General features: G+C 41.0%; 1 protein-coding gene across 3 annotated transcripts in view; it reads left to right on the forward strand.

Moving 5' to 3' along the window:
* Nucleotides 1-22,634, forward strand: part of LOC143284841 (muscle calcium channel subunit alpha-1-like) — a 127,870-nt gene that overhangs the window by 57,063 nt on the left and 48,173 nt on the right. For all 3 annotated transcript variants that reach the window (XM_076591910.1, XM_076591912.1, XM_076591911.1), the window contains exons 19-29: nt 1,471-1,600; nt 2,614-2,673; nt 3,244-3,350; nt 4,559-4,646; nt 6,217-6,324; nt 7,258-7,310; nt 7,741-7,887; nt 9,857-10,058; nt 10,894-11,052; nt 12,722-12,832; nt 13,147-13,230. In XM_076591910.1, coding sequence (XP_076448025.1) covers nt 1,471-1,600; nt 2,614-2,673; nt 3,244-3,350; nt 4,559-4,646; nt 6,217-6,324; nt 7,258-7,310; nt 7,741-7,887; nt 9,857-10,058; nt 10,894-11,052; nt 12,722-12,832; nt 13,147-13,230 — 1,249 coding nt within the window. The remainder of the gene's footprint in view (nt 1-1,470; nt 1,601-2,613; nt 2,674-3,243; nt 3,351-4,558; nt 4,647-6,216; nt 6,325-7,257; nt 7,311-7,740; nt 7,888-9,856; nt 10,059-10,893; nt 11,053-12,721; nt 12,833-13,146; nt 13,231-22,634) is intronic.

Consider the following 22,634-nt stretch of genomic DNA (forward strand, 5'->3'; position numbering starts at 1 on the left):
TAGTGTCTTGCCCAAGTTACATCCACGCTTTCACAGCCAAGAGTGCTTTAGGACATGACACATGGAGCATAAGCGGCGTAATCAATTTAGATTATAATCTTTCATTAAGATTTGCATTATGATAAGATGGGTAATAAAGTAATGTTGACAAAGTAAGTTCACCACCACATAGCATTCTGACAGAAATATGAGAAAGCGAACAAAGAATTTTCTGTAGCAGAGGAATTCACTTGCTCAATACACACACGTCCAGTCACCCAACCTAATTTCCCACCCGCTCTTCCTGACACATATACACATACACACACATCAATACTCACTGGAAACAACTGTGTACCAGCCATGCTACATATCAATATCAGTGTCTCAGGTTTAAACATAGTGACAGGGAGAGGGAGATAAGAGGGGAGTGTCTGTGTATGTTGGTGTTTGTAAGGTGGTTATGAAGGCTGTTTGGTTTGTGTAGGGAAGGGGGGGAGTGTAAGCTGAAGAGTATAAAAGTTAGCTAGAAGCTGATCGGTGAGCCACTTTTGACAGAGTAAACGAACAAAACTTTCTGTGTGTGAAAATCACTTTGTCATTTGGCACTGATATTTTTGAAGAAGCATTCGTCCATCAAATAGTGTGCTTCACATTGTCATTTGGCATAAATATTTTTGAAGAAACATTCAGTCAACAAAATAGTGTGCTTCAGATTGTCATTTGGCATAAATATTTTTGAAGAAACACTCAGTCAGCAAAATAGTGTGCTTCACTTTGTCATTTGGCATAAATATTTTTGAAGAAACATTCAGTCAAGAAAATAGTTGCTTTACATTGTCATTTGGCATAGATATTTTTGAAGAAACATTCAGTCAACAAAATAGTGTGCTTCACATTGTCATTTGGCATAGATATTTTTGAAGAAACATTCAGTCAACAAAATAGTGTGCTTCAGATTGTCATTTGGCATAAATATTTTTGAAGAAACACTCAGTCAGCAAAATAGTGTGCTTCACATTGTCATTTGGCATAAATATTTTTGAAGAAACATTCAGTCAACAAAATAGTGTGCTTTACATTGTCATTTGGCATAGATATTTTTGAAGAAACATTCAGTCAACAAAATAGTGTGCTTCACATTGTCATTTGGCATAGATATTTTTGAAGAAACATTCAGTCAACAAAATAGTGTGCTTCATGTTGTCATTTGGCATAAATATTTTTGAAGAAACATTCAGTCAACAAAATCACTAGTGTGCTTCATGTTGTCATTTGGCATAAATATTTTTGAAGAAACATTCATTCAACAAAATAGTGTGCTTCACGTTGTCATTTGGCATAGATATTTTTGAAGAAACATTCAGCCAACAAAATAGTGTGCTTCACATTGTTGTTTGGCATTGATATATTTGGAAGAAGAATTTGTCCAACAAAATAGTGTGCTTCACATGTGAAGGTTGTAACATTGGTCATTGGCCTCTCGGACAGGTTCCGCATCATCTGCCACAAAGTGTGTAACCATAGTTACTTCAGCAATCTGGTGCTGGCCTGCATCCTCATCTCCTCTGCCATGTTGGCTGCTGAAGACCCACTGGACAGTGACTCCCCAAGAAATCTGGTTCGTTTCTTTCTTCTTTCTTCTGTGTTGTATTGTATTGTATTACTTATTTTTGACACAACAGATTTCTCTGTGTGAAATTCGAGCCGCTCTCCCGAAGGAGAGCGCGTCGCTACACTGAGAGTGCCACCCATTTTTTGTATTATTTCCTGCCAGCAGTTTTCTTTTTATTTGCTTTCCTGTCGAAGTGGATTTTTCTACAGAATTTTGCCAGGGACGAGCCTTGGATTACAGGATCTTCAACATGTGAATGTTGTGCAGCAAATCGAACGAAATTCTAGCCACCTCTTCAGCTTTGAACATCATGGCAGCCATATTGGCATGCTCAAAAGCTTTTTGCTTGACAAAGCGGGAAAAAAAAAAAGGAAAGAAAAAAAGTAGTAAAAAATTGAGCTAAAATTTTTATGAGATATTGCTTCAAACACCGTGCATGGCAGTCACCATTTGCAGAGTTTCGCCAGTCACATGACCAGTCCGACTGTTGACTCTGCGATGACCCCTGAACTGCAGCTGAAAGTGCAGTTGGGTGTGGAAGACATAATTGCTCAGCTGTTACACATGTTTTCTCTTTGTTTTTCTGTTTCACTCTTTTTAGTACTGTGCTGATCGTCTGTGTATGCTTTGCTGTCACAAGAGAGATCTTTCTATTTTCTAGCATTCTTACCCATTCAGACAGTTGACAGTGAATATAGGTTATTTTGTAAATTTCACATTTTAAAATCTTATTTATGCATTTATTTATTTGTTTGAATTAAGGAATACTTTTGATTTTAATCTCTGATGCATTTGTAAGCTTTCTCATGTAGTGTGAAAAAAAGTACCAAACTTTTGGCATCAGTATTGATTATCATGTGTTTGGGTGTACATAATTTTGGTTGTTGTAAATCCAACAGTTTTCTGTTATTCTTTTTTCCTTTTAAAAAAGTACAGCTTGTTATGTGATTTTTTAAAATATTATTATTATACACACCATTTCTGTGTTGTCTACTGTGTTTTTTTCTGTTCTGTTGCAGATTCTGAACAAATTTGACTATTTTTTCACAAGTGTTTTCACTGTGGAAATCATTATCAAAGTAAGTACCTAACGAAAAAACTGTTACTTTCTCTTTTTATCCTTCTCTCTCTGTCTTGCTGACTCTTTGTTTCTCTCTTCCCATTTTTGTGTGACACACTTAACGGTATCTTGGTCCCCTGTATCTCTGTATGTATTTATGTATGCTGTATGCATGTTCTGTTGGTGTTAGTCATGTTCTGTGGATGTTTTTTGTTTGTTTTTTGTTGTGTTTTTTTTATCAGCCACGCACAAATTCTACAGTAACATCAGAAACTTTGCATTTCAGCCATAAACTCTGTCTTTGACCCACTTTGATTTCAGTAGGGTTTTTTTTTTTCATTTTATAATGAAACAGTATTCATATTTCTTTCCAGGTCATTGCTCACGCACTTCTTTTAAAAACTGTAATTTAAGTGGTCTGTTTATCACGTGCTCAATGCACTGTTAGCGTTCATGTGTTGGAGCTGTTTTGAAAATCCAGAATACATTGGAATAGTGTTTGTTTTTCATGGAAAAAAAAATGACAGAGTAGTTGAGTGGTGTGTTTTGTGTTCCAGATTGTGAAGTATGGGTGTATTTTTTGTTGCAGATTGTGACGTACGGGTTGGTGTTGCACAAGGGGTCGTTTTGCCGCAGTCTGTTCAACAATCTGGATCTGCTGGTGGTGGCAGTGGCTTTGATCTCCTTCCCTCTGGAGTAGGTCCCCCCCATCCCTTTCCCTCCCCAACTTTCACCTCATCCTCACATTTATTTATTTATTTATTTATTACAAATTTATCTCATTCTACCCCACAGTTACATGCCTGCTACAACTCCCCTGGACCAGCACTACATGAGACCACTGCAGTAAAAAACAGGGTGGTTCACTAAAACAGTGAAAATCGATGGAGAATTGTTGATTTAATCGGTCGAACAAAGCTTTGTTTTCAAGCTTCCGGAATCCGTAGATGGCTCAGTTTAGAATGCCAACTGTACCAAGCAAGATTTAACAAAATTAACAGTGCATTCGTACGAGAATACTTGCACCTGGTCCACAGGGGAAGTAATCATGGTACGTGTTTACTTGTACCTGGAGTAGAATGCACTGGTGCTTTCTTTGTTTGGATGTGTGGTTTCCTGTGTGTATGTATGCATCCATGTGATGAGAGCAAAATGTTTCTTCAAGTTTTTTTGCATTGATATACTGTAAGCATATTTCCTCTACCATTAGACTAATACTTCCTTTGGATGTGTGATTTCATGTTGGTATGCATCCATGTGAGAGAGCAAAATGTTTCTTTAAGTTTTTGCATTTATATACTGTTAGCATGCTTCCTCTACCATTAGACTGACACTTCCTTTGTTTGGATGTATGATTTCATCTGTGTGAGAGAGAGAGCAAAATGTTTGGTGATGTTTTTGTTTTTATATACTGGTAATTGTCAGATTTCTGTTACCATCATACTGATGCTTTTTTTCAGTTGGATGTGTGGTTTCCTGTGTGTTTGTGTCTGTGAGAGAGAGCAAAATGTTTATTGATATGGTTTTGTTTTTTTATATACTGTTGGTAGATTTTAAAAAGTCTGTTTAGTTTTGGTATTGATAAGTCATTTATTTGGTTCACAGTAATTTGTTGAATTATCAAAATGAGGCTAACCCTTTTTTATGTACAATGGATTACTTTCACTCCTAAACACAACACACACACACACACACACACACACACACACACACTCTGTCTCTCTCTTTCTTTCATTCGCTTACTGACTCTCATTCACTCTTTCAGTCTCTTTAACTCATCACTTACTCACACTCATACACATACATACTCAAACACACACTCACACATTGTGTTTGCACATGCGCATGCAGACAACATTCACTGTTATACATGTTAATGTTTTTTTTGTAACAATTTGTTGCAGTAATCAGGCGATTTCAGTGGTGAAGATTCTCAGGGTGTTGAGAGTGTTGCGCCCTCTCAGAGCCATCAACAGAGCCAAAGGACTCAAAGTGAGTGAGAGGTGAACTGTGGGGTGTGGTATCAGCCACCCTGACTGCTACACATCTCTGTCCATCGTCACTCAGATTGACATAAGTTGACAGTTGGGCCAACAACAGACTGAGAGCTGTGTTATCAGTGGTTTCTCCATTGTAATGGGAAATCATTTACAGCTTAATCTTTTGTGTAGGACTATGACTCTCAAACTAGGAGGCAAAATTTCACTGGCTCTTTGTGCTGCAGCCTTTGGGGCTACTTGGCCTTTGGGAACCATCCCAACACCGACTGTCCTAAAACCCTCTTGACTGAGAGAGTAGGGGTTTAACTTGGGGACTCATCACTATAATCAAATTCTAGCTCAGATAGTTTGGGTAGCAGTTGCCTCTGCTGTTCTGATGGTCATAGTCGGACACAGCTGACTATCATACACTGAAAAAATTTATCTGTAACAAAACCGAAAGAGCTCAGTTCAGTTCTTCCCCTCTCTCTCTCTTTTTTGTTTTTTGTTGTCATCATATTCATTGCCACTACCTGTAGGTTAAAATTGTGCAACAGATATTTGATTTATCTGTCAGCGCTGTTAAGTTCTCATCCTCTCATTAATTGTCACAATGATCTACTGTCTTATTTAATGCATCGGTGCTTCATAAGATCAGTTTTCTTTATTTCCAATTAAACTGGGAACGTTCCTGTGACTGAACAATTATCCTCATTGGTTGATGGTGTCCTGCCTATGTTGAATCACAGCAGGCATATCTGAACACCACTGGAAACACAGGGCGGTTGCACAGGATCTCTGGTGGGCAACCACCCGGTAATGAGACCTGACATCCATATCCAGTTCAGTTCAGTTCAGTTACTCAAGGAGGCGTCACTGCATTCTGACAAAACCATGTACACTGCACCACATCTGCAAAGCAGATGCCTGACCAGCAGCGTAACCCAACACGCTTAATCATCCATAACTGCCATGGACTGCTGGTATTGGAATTTGATCAGTGTGTGTGTGGGATTTGTTTGGAGCAGCTTGGGAGCACTGGCATCCACAAGGCATGGAAGATTGCATAGTGAACAGGGGGAGACTAAAGTGGAAGATTTAAGGTGCTTTGATTAGTGAATTTTACACTGTAATTTTTTTTTATAGTCTTGTCTGGACCATGTAGACATGCTGTAGTCTTCACACTTCATGTGATCAGCTTTCATTAGTGTATTTTACACCGTAACTTGTTTTGAATAGTCTTGTCTGAACCATGTAGACATGCTGTAGTCTTCACACTTCATGTGATCAGCTTTCATTAGTGAATTTTACACCGTAACTTGTTTTGAATAGTCTTGTCTGAACCATGTAGACATGCTGTAGTCTCCACACTTCATGTGATCAGCTTTCATTAGTGAATTTTACACCGTAACTTGTTTTGAATAGTCTTGTCTGAACCATGTAGACATGCTGTAGTCTACACACACTTTATGTGATCATTTTGGAAGCCTTGTTAAGATTGTGTGCCTGATTCAGGAAATAATTACTGGTGCTGTTTGGCCTGTTTTGCTCAAAAAGACACCTGTGTGTGTGTGTGTGTACAGCATGTGGTGCAGTGTGTGATCGTGGCTGTGCGCACCATCTACAACATCATGCTGGTCATGTTCCTGCTGCAGTTCATGTTTGCTGTTATGGGTGTGCAGCTCTTCAAGGTTAGTTCCATCCGTGTGTGTGTTTGTGAGAGAGAGAGAGTTTCGTTGGTTCTAAAACTTTGTTCATTTGCTATTGGCCTGAAGCTCTTCAAGGTTATTTTCCCTATATGTGTGTGTGTGTGTGTTTGCTTAATGTGTGTGTGTGCATGTGTGTGCGCATGTGTGGTACATGTTTGTGTGTGTATGCCCACATTTATGTGTGTATGCATGTATGTCATTGACTGTGTGTATACATGTTCATATGTGTGTGTGTGTGTGTGAGAGAGAGAGAGAGAGAATGGTTGAGTGATTTTAACACTTTGTTAATTTCTGATTTGCATGGACCCTTTGTCAAGTTCTGCATATTCTTTGGAAACTGTAATTTTGAATCTCTGTCAACCAGACTGTCATACTGAAAAAAAACTACTTAGAATTCAACACAGATTCTCAGTAAGTTTTGTTTTGAAGATTGCTGTTGAGATGTTCACAGTTCAGGTTTGATTTTGCTATTTTTGTTTCTGCTTGTTTATCTTTTTCTTCAGTGGCTGTTATAATTTTTGTCTGTGAATGTATTGTGTCCCTTGCCAGAAAGACATTGTCAGTGATGATAAAAGTGTCAGTGTCTTTGTCTCTCCTTTTCCCCCTCCCCTCTTTGTTTCTCTCTCTCTGTCTCTGTCTCTCTCACGTGTTAATCTATTGTCTTCAAAAGTAAAGTTTTTTTTCTCTCTTCATAATTCCCCCCTCCTCCCCACCCCTTCCCCAATTACTTGAAAAAACAAAACAAAACAAAACTGTGAGAAAGATCTTGAAAAAGTGAGAATGGTTGCATTATTGAAGGGGAGGTGATAGCTTACATTATCCTTCAACTGTAAGGTTATTGGGAATCGAGAGGGCAGAAACATCATGATCCTTGTGCTTGGGTTTTAGAGGACTTTTGCTTTTTCTGTTTTGCAGGGCAAGTTCGCCGAATGTACAGACAAGTCCAAGTTAACAGAGGATGAATGCCAGTAAGATTACCCCACTTTTTGAGGCAATATTGATTTTATTAACTTGCAGCATAGAATCGTGCCATTTACAGACAGGATAAAAAGATCTGAGCAGAATATGTATACATATTGTGCTGTTCAGTATGGCTGATAAAGTTGCAATATTTGCTGTCATTTATGCAGTGAACTGTTGAGATGAATTTATTTATTTATTTTCCATGTGTGCAAGCATTTTAACACATTCTGTCTTTCTGTGCCTACCTTCTGGTGTACAATTTTTGTTTGTTTCAGGAATACTTGTGTACTCAAATATTGCGAAAAGCATCATACAAAAAACAAAACAAAAAAATCACACAAAAAATCTGTACTACAACAAGATTAAATCACATAAAGAAATATGAATGAAGACCCAGGTTGACAAACGGATACATACGACTGGTGTGTGTTGCAGAGGCTGGTTCATCGACTACAGAAACGGGGACTTCAACAACCCAGAGATCGTGGAGAGGGAGTGGCTGCAGAACCAGTTCAACTTCGATGATGTGGGCAAAGCCATGCTGACTCTCTTCACTGTGGCCACGTTTGAAGGCTGGCCCAGGTCAGGGTTCACTGTTGATACATTGTTCTTTGTATCGCCCCTTCTTCTGCACATTGTTCTTTGTATCGCCCCTTCTTCTGCACATTGCACATTGTTCTTTCTATCGCCCCTTCTTCTGCACATTGTTCTTTGTATCGCCCCTTCTTCTGCACATTGTTCTTTCTATCGCCCCTTCTTCTGCACATTGCACATTGTTCTTTCTATCACCTCTTCTTCTGCACATTGTTCTATCACCCCTTCTTCTGCACATTGTTCTTTCTATCGCCCCTTCTTCTGCACATTGTTCTTTCTATCGCCCCTTCTTCTGCACATTGTTCTTTCTATCGCCCCTTCTTCTGCACATTGCACATTGTTCTTTCTATCACCTCTTCTTCTGCACATTGTTCTATCACCCCTTCTTCTGCACACTGTTCTTTCTATCACCCCTTCTTCTGCACATTGTTCTTTGTATCGCCCCTTCTTCTGCACATTGCACATTGTTCTTTCTATCGCCCCTTCTTCTGCACATTGCACATTGTTCTTTCTATCGCCCCTTCTTCTGCACATTGCACATTGTTCTTTCTATCACCCCTTCTTCTGCACATTGTTCTTTCTATCACCTCTTCTTCTGCACATTGTTCTTTCTATCGCCCCTTCTTCTGCACATTGCACATTGTTCTTTCTATCGCCCCTTCTTCTGCACATTGCACATTGTTCTTTCTATCACCTCTTCTTCTGCACATTGTTCTGTCACCCCTTCTTCTGCACATTGTTCTTTCTATCACCCTTTCTTCTGCACATTGTTCTTTCTATCACCCTTTCTTCTGCACATTGTTCTTTCTATCACCCCTTCTTCTGCACATTGCACATTGTTTTGTTCTTTCTATCGCCCCTTCTTCTGCACATTGCACATTGTTCTTTCTATCACCCCTTCTTCTGCACATTGTTCTTTCTATCACCCCTTCTTCTGCACTAGAGGGTGTGGGTTTGAATCCCACTCTTGCCCTTTTTCCCAAGTTTGACTGGAAAATCAAACTGAGAGTCTAGGCTTTCAGATGAGACGATAAACCGAGGTCCCATGTGCAGCATACACTTGGCACACTGAAAAAGAACCTATGGCAATGAGAGTGTTGTCCTCTGGTTAAAAGTATGTAAAATGAAACCCACTCTGACAGGTACACAAATACGTAAGCATACTCTCAAGGCCTGACAAGCGCAGTGGGTTATGCTGCTGTCAGGCATCTGCATAGCAGATGTGGTGTAGCATGTATAGATTTGTCCGAACGCAGTGATGCCTTCTTGAGAAACTGATATTGAAACTACACCAGCCCTGAAATGGCTCCTTTGTGGTCAGCTGGGTGACAAGCACCATGATTGAATTGGATTTGACTGTTCTGTGGCATTATGCCCTGTATGCTGCTGGTGCCCAGTCCCCCATACTTCTGTGGCATTATGCCCTGTATGCTGCTGGTCCCCAGTCCCCCATACTTCTGTGGCATTATGCCCTGTATGCTGCTGGTGCCCAGTCCCCCATACTTCTGTGGCATTATGCCCTGTATGCTGCTGGTCCCCAATCCCCCATACAGAGGCACTGCCAGACTTTGTTCTCTCTCAGCCCTGGTGCTGGTAGTCCACAGGCATCCTGTTTATCATTATTTCATGAATGACAATTCAAGTAGTAGTTGGTGCAGGGGTTTGAAGAAAGGGGCATCCTGTTTATCATTTCAAGAATGATTAAATTTTTTGTTTTTTTTCTTATTTAGTTGATTAAGTTTCTGAAGGTGTGACTGCAACTCAAGCTATGTAATGCCTCTTTTCTATCCCCCCTACCCCCCATCTTTTCTGCACCCCCAAGATAACTGATAGATAAATAAAATTGAAAATATTAAGTGAAAAACATCCTTTCTCCACCCACAGGATAATAAATAAGCGAATAAATATAATCAAAAGATTGATTAAGTGAAAATATGTTTCCTGTGTGTGTGTGCAGCCTTTTGTACCGCTCCATCGACTCGCACGAAGAGGGCAAAGGGCCCATTGTCAACAACCGTCCCATTGTCGCCATCTTCTACTTCATCTTCATCATCGTCATCGCCTTCTTCATGGTGAATATCTTTGTGGGTTTTGTCATCGTCACCTTCCAGAACGAGGGAGAGCAGGAGTACAAGAACTGTGAGCTGGACAAGAACCAGGTGAGGCACTGCTTGTGTGCTGAAGTTGGGTGCTGTTTCAACAGGTGTGGTTCTTGAGCTTTTGTTTGTTGTTGACAATTAAAAAAAACACCAAACCACAAATATATATGCATGTACTCAGGCCTGACAAAGTGTGTTAGGTTTTGCTGCTGGTCAGGCTCCTGCCTTGCAGATGTGGTGTAGCGTATTTAGATTTGTACGAACGCAGTGACACCACCTTGAGAAACTGAAAAGTGAAAAACCTGTTGACAGCATGTTTGTTTGCTTGTCTGTTTGGGGGAGATGGTTGTGTGTGCTGAATATGTATATGTGTGGGTGTTCAGTTGCTTTTTTTTTTTTGGGGGGGGGGGGGGGGGGGGTGTATTTAGTATGTTTTGTGTGCGTGGTCGGCTGGAATATGTAGAACACAAATTTGAATGTAACGCTTTTTAGACAAGTGATGATGTGAATCCACATCATAGCAGGCACTATATTTTCCAAAGGGCCTCATTTCCTGTTTCATTATTATCTGCCAGGTGATGTTTGGTGTCTGTTAAAGATACTGCCTCCACGTTTGATCTCTCTCTTCCTCTTCTTAAAGATGCCCCCAAGTTTAATTTCTGCCTTCATTTGTCCTTTCACTCGTATTCAGGTCTTTTCTCACTGTCCTGAGTTAGTCCATGGAAGGCAGCTGGTCTGTGAGCAACCCTGATAGATACGTACAGTTCATGGAAAGAAAAAAAGCAGAATAATGGTGTGAAGTGTGTGTACCCTGATAATTACAGTTCATGGAAGGAAAACAAAAAACAAAAAAAAAAGCAGAATAATGGTTTGAAGTGTGTGTGTGGTGTTGCAGAGGAAGTGTATAGAGTTTGCCCTGAAGGTGAAGCCAGTGCGTCGCTACATCCCCAAGGACAGGTGGCAGTACAAGATCTGGTGGTTTGTCACCTCCCAGGCCTTTGAGTACAGCATCTTTGGGCTCATCATCATCAACACCATCACTCTGGCCATGAAGGTAAGCACCCGACGTCGTCATCTTCCTCATCACTCTTGTTATCTATCGACAGGCGCAACGGCCAGTGAGCTGTTCTTACGTTGAAGAGCTGTTACAGAGATTGTAGAGCTGAATGTGATGATGGTACAGTTGTGATCATGGTGTGCATTGCAAAGATTGTTGTGATGTGTTTCAGTGTGGTTGTGATGGTGGTTTTTGCTATGATTGATGTGTTTCAGTATGGCTGCGATCATGGTGTGCATTGCAATGATTGTTGTGATGTGTTTCAGTATGGTTGTGATGGTGGTGGTGGTGGTTGCAATGATTGTTTTGATGTGTTTCTGTGGGGCGGTGATCATGGTGGTTTTTGCAATGATTGATGTGTTTCAGTATGGCTGTGATCATGGTGTGCATTGCAATGATTGCCATGTGTTTCAGTATGATTGTGATCATGGTGTGCATTGCAATGATTGCCGTGTGTTTCAGTATGATTGTAATGATGGTGGTGCTGTGATGTGTTTCAGTATGGTTGTGATGGTGGTGGTGCTGTGATGTGTTTCAGTATGATTGTAATGATGGTGGTGCTGTGATGTGTTTCAGTATGATTGTGATGATGGTGGTGCTGTGATGTGTTTCAGTATGGTTGTGATGGTGGTGGTGGTGTTTGCAGTGATAGCTGTGATGTGTTTCTGTGGGGCGGTGATGATGGTGGTTGTTGCAATGATTGCTGTGCTTCAGTATGATTGTGGTAATGATGGTGGTTGATGCAATGATTTGTGTGATTTAGAATGGTTATGATGAGGATGGTGGTTGTTGCAATGTTTGCTGTGTTGTGTTTCAGTATGGGTGTGATGATGATGGTGGTTGTTGCAGTAGTGGTTGTGATGTATTTCAGTATGGTTGTGATTGTGGTTGTTGCAGTGATTGTTGTGATGTTTTTTAGTATGGTTGTTATAAATGATGGTGGTGGTTGCAATGATTGTTGTGATGTGTTTCAGTATGATTGTGGTGATGGTGGTGGTTGTTGCAATGATTGATGATGTATTTCAGTATGATTGTGGTGATGGTGGTGGTTGTTGCAGTGATTGATGATGTATTTCAGTATGATTGTGGTGATGGTGGTGGTTGTTGCAGTGATTGTTGATGTGTTTCAGTATGATTGTGGTGATGGTGGTGGCTGTTGCAATGATTGTTGTGATGTGTTTCAGTATGATTGTGGTGATGGTGGTGGTTGTTGCAGTGATTGTTGATGTGTTTCAGTATGATTGTGGTGATGGTGGTGGCTGTTGCAATGATTGATGTGATGTATTTCAGTATGATTGTGGTGATGGTGGTGGCTGTTGCAATGATTGATGTGCTGTATTTCAGTATGATTGTGGTGATGGTGGTGGCTGTTGCAATGATTGATGTGCTGTATTTCAGTATGATTGTGGTGATGGTAGTGGTTGTTGCAATGATTGTTGTGATGTATTTCAGTATGATTGTGGTGATGGTGGTGGTTGTTGCAATGATTGATGTGCTGTATTTCAGTATGATTGTGGTGATGGTAGTGGTTGTTGCAATGATTGTTGTGATGTATTTCAGTATGATTGTGGTGATGGTGGTGGTTGTTGCAGTGATTGATGATGTATTTCAGTATGATTGTGGTGATGGTGGTGGTTGTTGCAATGATTGATGTGCTGTGTTTCAGTATCATGGACAAAGTGCTGAGTACTCCAAGGCCCTGGACTACCTCAACATGATCTTTACTGGTGTCTTCACTGTTGAGTTCCTGCTCAAATTGACAGCCTTCAGATTCAAGGTGACTGACTGGGCAGTCATGTTTCTTTTATATTTGATGCAGTATTCCTTTTCGTTCTTTCTTATACTTTCATATCTTGAAAAGAAGTAGAGCTGGTTTCCAGTGTGAGGTGTTGTAATACAGATTTTGATTTTTTTTTTTTTTTTAAGGCTTCCATGCTTCTTATCCGGATTCCTGCCACAACAGCACATGAGAAACTCACACAGTGTGTGAAGATGCTTTTGACAACTAAAATGGAAGACTGTTGAGTTGTCAGAACATACTGAACTTCACACAAAGGTCTAGTTTCTGATGGGGTGTTATGTCTGTTACAGAATTACTTTGGTGATGCTTGGAACGTCTTTGACTTCATCATTGTCCTGGGCAGCTTCATCGATATCATCTACGCAGAAGTGAATGTGAGACGAGCTTCTTTTATCCACTCTCTGCACACTTACCATTTTATTTGTCCCCATGGAAATGCATTATGATAAAGTAAAAGATCAGCCTGGGTTTTAGTCCGGAACAGCTGAGTTAGCTGAATCTGAAAACAAATTTAGAACAGGAGGAAGGGAAGTTGTGTTTTGCTCACTGTCCCTTTCAGTGACTAGCGTATATAAGGACCAAGCATCCATGGGGACAGATAGTTCAATGATTGTATGATGCATAGTTACATATGTCTCGTGTATCGCCTCTGCCTCTTTCTGTCTGTCTTTTTCATTCTCTCTCTCCCTCTCTCCCTCTCAAACATACTCTTCCTCTTCTGTCCTTTCCAGAGCCTGTCCCATCTCTTTCCGTCTCTTTTCTGCTCTAACTTGTCCCCCCCACCTCCCTCCTTCCCTCCTATCTCCCTTTCTCTTTTGCGCATATCTCTCCCCCTCCTCTTCCTTCCCTCCCCCTTCTCTCTTTCTCTCTCTCTGTCTCCTCTCTCTCCCTTCTCTCTGTCCTCACTCTCTGTATGTATCTTCTGTTTGAGAACACCTCACTTTTGTTGCCATGCACTTAACTGACTCGATACTGGTTAGCCCTGCATTGTTGATATGTATGAAAAATATTGTGGGATGGTATGCCCTTGTTGTTGTTTGTGTGGCTCATTTAATCTGCTTTCTCAGCAGGTTACGCTGAGTGCTGTGAATGTGTAAACATGCATAACGCAACTTCATATCTCTTCAGTGTATTATGCTCCATCATTTAAAAAAAAAAATGTTATGAATGACATGTAGAATGCATGGTGTCATTATTGAAAAAACAGAACTCTTCCTTGCCCGTTGCATTCTTAGCTGTCTTATGACTCCATGCTAGGCTCTTACATAGATTAGTTGAGCAGGTTCTTGCTCTTTGTTTGCTGAGTTCAGTCAAGACTGATGGATTAACTTAAATTCAGCATTTTACATTCTCTGATTATAAGGATTTGTTCTGGGAAAATGCCGCATATAGATATAGATAGATTTTTTTTTTCATAACAAAGATTATCATAATATTTTTGTTTGGTAGTATTATAATGCATACTATGCTTATTTCTTTTCTATCATCGTAGAATGCATGTAAGAGATATTAGCTTGAATAGGTGAATCAGTGATTTAATTACCCCCCACCCCCACCCCCCACCCCTACCCCAAAAACAAAAAGGTTTTTTAGGCCATTCGTTACTTTGAGCATGCCATGTGTGCTGTGTTAATGAAGGCAGTAGTTTTGTGGACAGTGTGTGATGTATAGCAGACATGTGGACAGTGTCTGATGTATAGCAGACATGTGGACAGTGTGTGATGTATGGGAGACATTTGGACAGTATGGGATGTATGGCAGACATATGGACAGTGTGTGATGTATACAAGACATGTGGACAGTGTGTGATGTATAGCAGACATGTGGACAGTGTGTGATGTAAGGCAGACATGTGGACAGTGTGTGATGTATAGCAGACATGTGGACAGTGTGTGATGTAAGGCAGACATGTGGACAGTGTGTGATGTAAGGCAGACATGTGGGCAGTGTGTGATGTAAGGCAGACATGTGGACGGCGTGTGATGTAAGGCAGATATGTGGACACTGTAGGATGTAAGGCAGACATGTGGACAGTGTGGGATGTATAGCAGACATGTGGACAGTGTGTGATGTAAGGCGGACATGTGGACAGTGTGTGATGTAAGGCGGACATGTGGACAGTGTGGGATGTATGGCAGACATGTGGACAGTGTGGGATGTAAGGCGGACATGTGGACAGTGTAGGATTTATAGCAGACATGTGGACAGTGTGGGATGTAAGGCAGACATGTGGACAGTGTGTGATGCATGGCAGACATGTGGACAGTGTAGGATGTATAGCAGACATGTGGACAGTGTATGATGTATAGCAGACATGTGGACAGTTTGGGATGTAAGGCAGACATGTGGACAGTGTGGGATGTATAGCAGACATGTGGACAGTGTGATCTGAGGCAGACATGTGGACAGTGTGTGATGTAAGGCAGACATGTGGACAGTGTAGGATGTAAGGCAGACATGTGGACAGTGTGGGATGTATAGCAGACATGTGGACAGTGTGATCTGAGGCAGACATGTGGACAGTGTGTGATGTAAGGCAGACATGTGGACAGTGTAGGATGTATGGCAGACATGTGGACAGTGTAGGATGTATGGCAGACATGTGGACAGTGTAGGATGTATGGCAGACATGTGGACAGTGTAGGATGTAAGGCAGACATGTGGACAGTGTAGGAAGTATGGCAGACATGTGGACAGTGTGTGATGTATAGCAGACATGTGGACAGTGTGGGATGTAAGGCAGACATGTGGACAGTGTGTGATGTATAGCAGACATGTGGACAGTGTAGGATGTATGGCAGACATGTGGACAGTGTGTGATGTATAGCAGACATGTGGACAGTGTGTGATGTATAGCAGACATGTGGACAGTGTGGGATGTAAGGCAGACATGTGGACAGTGTGGGATGTATAGCAGACATGTGGACAGTATGGGATGTATGGCAGACATGTGGACAGTTTAGGATTTATGGCAGACATGTGGACAGTGTGTGATGTATGGCAGACATGTGGACAGTGTAGGTGGAATGGCAGACACTCCAAGGAGTACTGGGCAGAGCAAACTAGTAGTGCCACTGTTGGTTTGTGGTTGCCTGCCGGAGGAATTAATGTGACTGTGCACTGCTCTTGTGCATCCCTTCTGATGCCTCTCCCAAGATCCCCCGCACCCCCCACATATGTCAGTGTCCTCCGTGTGCCCAAGGATTACGCCAAGGTTGTGGTTTCAGTAGTCACAGACTTAAGGGGTGGTTATGTTTGTACTGCTGGAATGGATGTGTAGCTGTCTGTCTGGGTGGTGTTGGTGGGGAAAGTAGCACTTGGCGTCAGAGATGCTTTACTGTTTTAGACGCCTGTCATCTGCTGGCTCACCAAGTTGTGTCTAAAGTTCTTTGAATGCAGTGTTTTAGCATTTGTTACTTTACTTGAAGCAGGACTTGGGTTGTAGTGTGGAATAGGCCTTCATTTCCTTGCCCTGCACTGTTCCGTCTGATTTTTATTCTCTCTCTGTCTTGCCTTACTATTGTTGTTTTGGGGTGGTGGTATGGAAAAGGGCTTCTCTGCTCTGCCTTAAACCTTTATCTTTTTCTGTTAAAAACCTGTCTCTCTTTGTCTTGTGTTTTCTGTTGGTGTTGCTGTATGAAGGGGTGATAGCTTACTGCTGTGCATGTGCAGAGCACGGGTTTGAGCTGCCAGCAGAATGTTCTGTTTGACACTGTGTAACAACTCTGAAGTCATTGAGCACCTAGCTTAACCTGGATGGCTCTAACTCAGCATGCGTTGAGCTGTGTGTGTGTGTGTGTGTGCGTGTGTGTGTGTTTGTGAGGATGACTGTTAACTCAGACTGAAATGTGGTAGTGCATGTCATGATCAGTCTGTAGCAGATTCAAGCATCCAGTAGCTTATCTTTCTTTTTTCTTGTTTTTCTTCAAGCTGTTATGTCAGTATGATTCAGAGTGTAAGATAAAACTAATGCAGCATGGCATTTTCTTACAAAACTGTTAGGACCCTTTTTCATGGGCAGTATTTAAAAACAATTATTTAAAAAAAAAATTTTTTTTTTTAAAACAACAAGGAAAAAAAGAGAAAAAAACAAATACATGAGGAAACTTGAATAAATGTCTTTGGGTATTTTTGTGGGTAGTCCAATTTGTCCTGGCTGCCCCAGTGTAGAATTTAGATCAGGGTGTCTTGAGACATTTGAATAGTTCTTCACTGAAATCAAGACTGCATTATTTAAAAGAGGAAAAAAGTGAGAATTAGCCTTGCTTTTGTAAACTGAAATTTGATTGTTCTCTGCTGTTTGATAATGCCTTGTGATGTAGTTTATTTGCATCAATTGAAAATTTAGTGACCAGTTGGTGGACTGTTAGTGTTTGTATGAAAAGAGCTGTGACCTTTTAACTTTTTAAAACAAAATTTAGCAGAATGAAAATTGTCAGTACATTTTCGTAAAATCCAAATGAGATTTAAGCAATTCTTAATTTTGAAGAGGAACCATTAAAAAATTCCATTTACTCATTCGTTTTGGATGTGAGTTTCAAAGGGCAGACATCATCACCCTCACGCACACACACTTGAAATATATATATATACACACCTGTGTGTTAAGTTCAATAGTTTTGTTGAGCATAGAGCTGTTTCTCATGAATCTGTTGACTGACAATGATTGGCGTCTCTTGTGTTCTATTTCACTGCACCTGTCGAATGATGAGCATGTCTTACATGATGAGTTGCCTGATTTCCTTGTCCATTTGTTCACCAGACTTGGTTTTTTTATGGTTAGGTGGCCATGATCTTTAGTTTTCAGACTGTGTGCAGAGCAGCCAGAGAGATTCTTGCATCCTGTCTCTTTGAAGAGTCCAGTGTTGATATGATTTTTTGGGTTCCATTTTGATTTATTTTCTGTTCTGTTTTCTAATCTTGCTTCTCTGCGCATTATCAGAGAACTGAGGTTAGTTCGATTTTCATCTCACCTGCGATGGTGTTTAAGTGATGCATGCAGCCCCACTGTCTTTCTTTCTTTTCCACCCTGTGGTTCCCTAGTTTTTCTGTTTGTCCCTCCTCCCTCTCTTTGTCTCTCCCCCCCTCTGGCTCTATCTGTCCATGCCCCCACTATCTGTCTGTCCTCCCTCTCTCGCTGTCTCTCCTCCCTCTACCTGTCTCTGTATCTCTTCTCCCAGTCTCTCCTTCCTCTTGCTCTCTCTCTCTCTCTCTCTCTTATCCATCTCTCGCTGTCTCTGCTCCCTTCCTGATGTCTCTCCTCCCTCTCTGTCCTCCCTCTCTCTCTCTGTGAATTTACTCTCTTGTCTTCTCTCTCTCTCTCTCCCTGCTCCCCACTCCCCACCTCCACCCCACCTCCATCTACTTGCTCTGTTTCTTTGTGTCCCTGTTTGGTCTCCAGTGTTTGTGGTCTGTGACCGTTCCCGTTGCGTCCTGTGTATTAGTCCAGTCTCCCCCCCCCCCCCCCACCTTGTGCTCCTCAGACTCTTGTTCCTTGTTGGTTGTCTTGTTGGCATGATGGTGACACAGTGAGACATGGGGTGTAGCAACTAGGGGAATTCAGGGTCAGCATAGACAGGAGGGCTGGAATAGAGTCATAAACGATCTTATTGTGTATACTTGCATGTGATTGATTATAAAACAGAAAATGTTAAGTGACTCCCAAGCGGACTTTTGCCACAGTCTTTTCGTTACTTACATTCAAGTGAAATGTTAGACACACACCTCAGGTGATAGGGCTGACAGGGATCACCATCATGGGAAAGTGGGGGAATGGGACCTGTATAACACTATACTGTCACCACCAAGTTCTGCTGAAGAATACTAGGAAGCTTTTTGAAGAGATCTTGTATATAATGTCTTGGGTTGTTTTTTTTTCCCCAGTAGCACAGACAGATATTTTCCACAACCAAAACCTATACCACTTCTCGATTTCTTATATACCTGTCTCCCTCTTTGCATCTTGTCTTCTTGCATGGTTCTGTCTTTCTCAAATGCAGAAAGGTTATAACATGATTAACACTTTATTTAAAACATCAAGAATAATTATGCGCTCTCTCTGTCTGTCTGTCTCTGTCTCTCTCTCTCTCTTCATGCACAGTCGCAATATTTTCGTTCTCTCCTCTTCCTTCCAGTCTGTTGCTGCTTCTTCCTGCTCTTGTTCACTTCACCCTTTCTTTCCACACTCGCAACACATTTCGAAACACATCAGAATTTCGGTTAGCACAATCAGATTTGCTTTCATTTCTTTTCTTTTTTTGAACCACCCACACATGTTACTTAGTCTACAAATGTTACCTTGTAGAATACAGGTTTGAGTCAAGGTTAGGACGATGGGGAAAAAAAAAACTGACTGAAAAGTGTGGTCAGTACCTGTGACTTGAAGAGGAGCTTGTGATGATCATGATGTGATAGAGAGAGAGATCGACATTGACATGGACACTTGGGAAGCCAGAGGGAGAGATGATGGTACTTGACAACAGGGAAAAGGGAAGGATAGTGACACTGGAATAACAGATAAAAAGGGAAAAACAACAACAAACAGATGGTAGTCTTGGAAGTAAGGGAGAGAGTGACAGTGTTAAAACAAAGCTCAGAAATTATAGAGAGAGGCTAAGAAATTACAACATAAAAGTGACACGGAAAGTGGAGGAAGCGCTCAGAAATTATAAAACAAAAAGTGATGACACAAAAAGTGAAGGAAGGGCTCAGAAATTATACCACAAAAGTGATGACATACACACAAACACAAAAAAAGCTCAGAAATTATAACAAAAAAGTGATGACACAAAATGCGAAGGAATGGGGGGGGTGGGGGTGGGGGGGGGGGGAACATTGGTACCGAGACGAGTTTCCAGCCCTGGTTGTCTTAGCATTTGAGCGGCTCTGCTGTACTGGCTTTGTAATGGTGGGGTGGGGTGGGGTGAGGGTTTGTGTAATGTCTGTCCGTCCTGCCATCCTCCTCTCTCTTGTGTGTACTTGAAGCTTCAGTCAGTTGTGCTTTGTAGTTGGTCACACCTTTTGCGTTTCCTTTTGGTTTTGCTCTGAGTGCCAGCCACTTTTTCCTTTTCTTTTGCTTTCAGACTTTTTTGAAAAATTCGGTTACAGTTAACGAGATTACTGATCGTCATATGGATTGTGCTTTTCAGACGCTGAGATTGAGAATGAATCAGATTGTTGAAACTTTCTCTCTCTCTCTCTCTCTCTCTCTCTCTCTCACACACACACACACACACACACACACACACACACACACACACACACATTCACTCACACACATGCACGTGCATGCACGCATGCACACACAATTTGTAATAAACAATAAAAATGGAACCAGACCACAGACCATTTCATGCCTGACTAAAAAGTGTGAAGACATTACGCAGAGAAACTGGTCTTTTATAATGTGCCTTGTACGAAGCTGTTATTAAGTGTAAACATCAATTAGTGTAACATTTCAAAATCTATCCAAATTATTAAATTGAAAGCTGTTTTAAAATTGCAGTGAATTGGCAGTTACAACTTTGGTGAATGTAGTCTTTTTTCCATTTGCTAAACTGCATAAATAGAAGAAGACAGATAAAACAGTGATGAATTTTAAACTTATCATAAACTCTCTATGCAGGTTTTAATGTTCTTTTTTCCTGTAGTATATGTGCTTTCTGCATTCAACTTGCATATAAATTCCCACAGAAATATCTCTTTGTCATCTAAAATCACCTTTGCTGTTTCCTCTGTTCACGTTACAAAATTGGAAACATGTCATTTCATGAAATGAGCTTCACTCTTTTTATTTATTTATTTTTTTAAGTGCTCATGATTTTTTGTTATCATAAACAAGACTTTGAGGACATTTGTTATTGGTGTTGGTGTCATAATTTGGAGATCTTATAATACACAATAATATTTTTGAAAAGAAAACAACTACAATTTCACAAACCTTAAATTCTACAATAATCCATGTCTTCAGTCTTTGAAACATGTCACTCTGCCCAGCCAGGACCTCACTTTGAACAGCACAGCAGTTGTTTGAACTTCTATTTTTCACAAACCACATATCAATATCTATAAATCCGGTCTTGGATTTTGCTGTTCGCTTGATTGTGTTTCATTGCTTCATTTCTACCATTAAAAGAATAGATTATTTTTCCAAAAGGTTTGCACTTTTATCAAAAGAAGTTGCTTGAGTGTGTGGCATTGCTGTTTAGATGTTGGCATCCTGGACTGTTTAAAAAAAAAATCTCACTTCAGTACTTTGGTATTGCTCAATAGATGTCGGCATCTTTGTTTTTGTCTGCCCTGCATGAATACACATCTGTGCTGTGGCTCTGTGTCAGTGGCAGTACAGACTTCATTTCTGCTTAACTCTCTGTCTGTACTTTTATTAATCCTGCCCTTGTTTCTGTTCTGCTCTTCAGTCTGTACACTATTCTGTCCTGTAAAAACAGCAACTGACCAGTCTTTCTCTGCGAGCGTGCGTGCATGATTTTTGCTGAGTCTTGTCCTTGGCTTGACTCCTGGTCCTCTGTGAGGGCAGTGTAGGCCCTGCAGAACCATGTCCACCATCCTGGCTGTCAATCCCACAGGCCTCAGTAGTCTTGTTTGCTTTGTGGAGATTGTTTGGACATCTTGTCGTGCCTCTTCTTTTTTGGGCTTGTTGTCATGTCTGATGTGGCCGTGTCCCTTGTGTTGCTTGTTCTGCTGTCTGCCCTGTGCCTGATCAGGTGGGGGGAAGAGAGTTGGCTTACATGCAGCTGTGGTTTTATGTAGCCATGGGTCAGTAGCAGGTGGGGACATTGTGGTTATGTTCCTGTTCCTGAGCTTCCTTTGGTGAAGCTGCTGGGTGCAGCAGGAGGAGGGAAGAGTGGGAGTGGTGGGGAGGAAGTGGAGGGGTGTGGGGTGTTGCTGATCTGACTGTGCTGTGTGTTAAACCTTTACTTGCGTAAATCCATCTTTTGCCTTTCTCAGTGAGGTTTATTTCAGTGTAAGTTGTAGAGCTGCTGTGTTATCTTGTTCCCAAAACATGTTATCAGCCTCACTGGTGCGTTGCTGCTAGGCAGTAGTACCTGTTTCTTTTCTTGTGACTAACATAGTTATTGCATGTTTAGATGGATTGTGGGAGATTCTGTTGGAATGAATTCAGAGTGAAATGATTGTTAACTGTAAAAAAGATAACATACTGAAATCTAGCATAATTTTATGAATTGCCAGTTTTTTGGTTGTTGTGGAATAGTTTCTGTTACAGATTATCCTATTTTTGGCAATAAAAAAAATGTTAAGAAAATGAAAGACTGTATCAGTGGTGATCAAAATCAGCATGTTTCATATTTTCAGATCACAAAGATGCATGTTAAAATTAGATTCCTTGAAAGAATCTGAATGGGGCAAATATGAGTTTCTATTTATGATAAAATAAAACTATTCAAGACCAATATTCATTGTGTCCGCCCATTTCACACAGGCTTTTTGCCACTTTTGATTTTTTGTACTCATCTAGCAGTGGAGGAGAATTGGGCTGGCTTTTCATTTTGGACTCCTTTGTTTACACACAGATACCCTTGCAGTATTAGTGGGCATCAAAATTAGTGTCTTGTTTGAATGCCCAGATGACAGGAGTACAGTAGAGACAAAGCTCAGATCTTGTGGCCAAAATCATGGCCTTTGAAGGCAACGGGAAAAAAAATTAGAGGCTCTGAATCATCTCACTATTGTGGTATACACGATTGGCCTCAGCATTTTTAGAAATCTTGTGTAGGAGTAAAAGCCATGCTGCAGTTAC

This window comes from Babylonia areolata, chromosome 8 (assembly GCF_041734735.1).
Source record: "Babylonia areolata isolate BAREFJ2019XMU chromosome 8, ASM4173473v1, whole genome shotgun sequence".
Classification (NCBI taxonomy): Eukaryota; Metazoa; Mollusca; class Gastropoda; order Neogastropoda; family Buccinidae; genus Babylonia; species Babylonia areolata.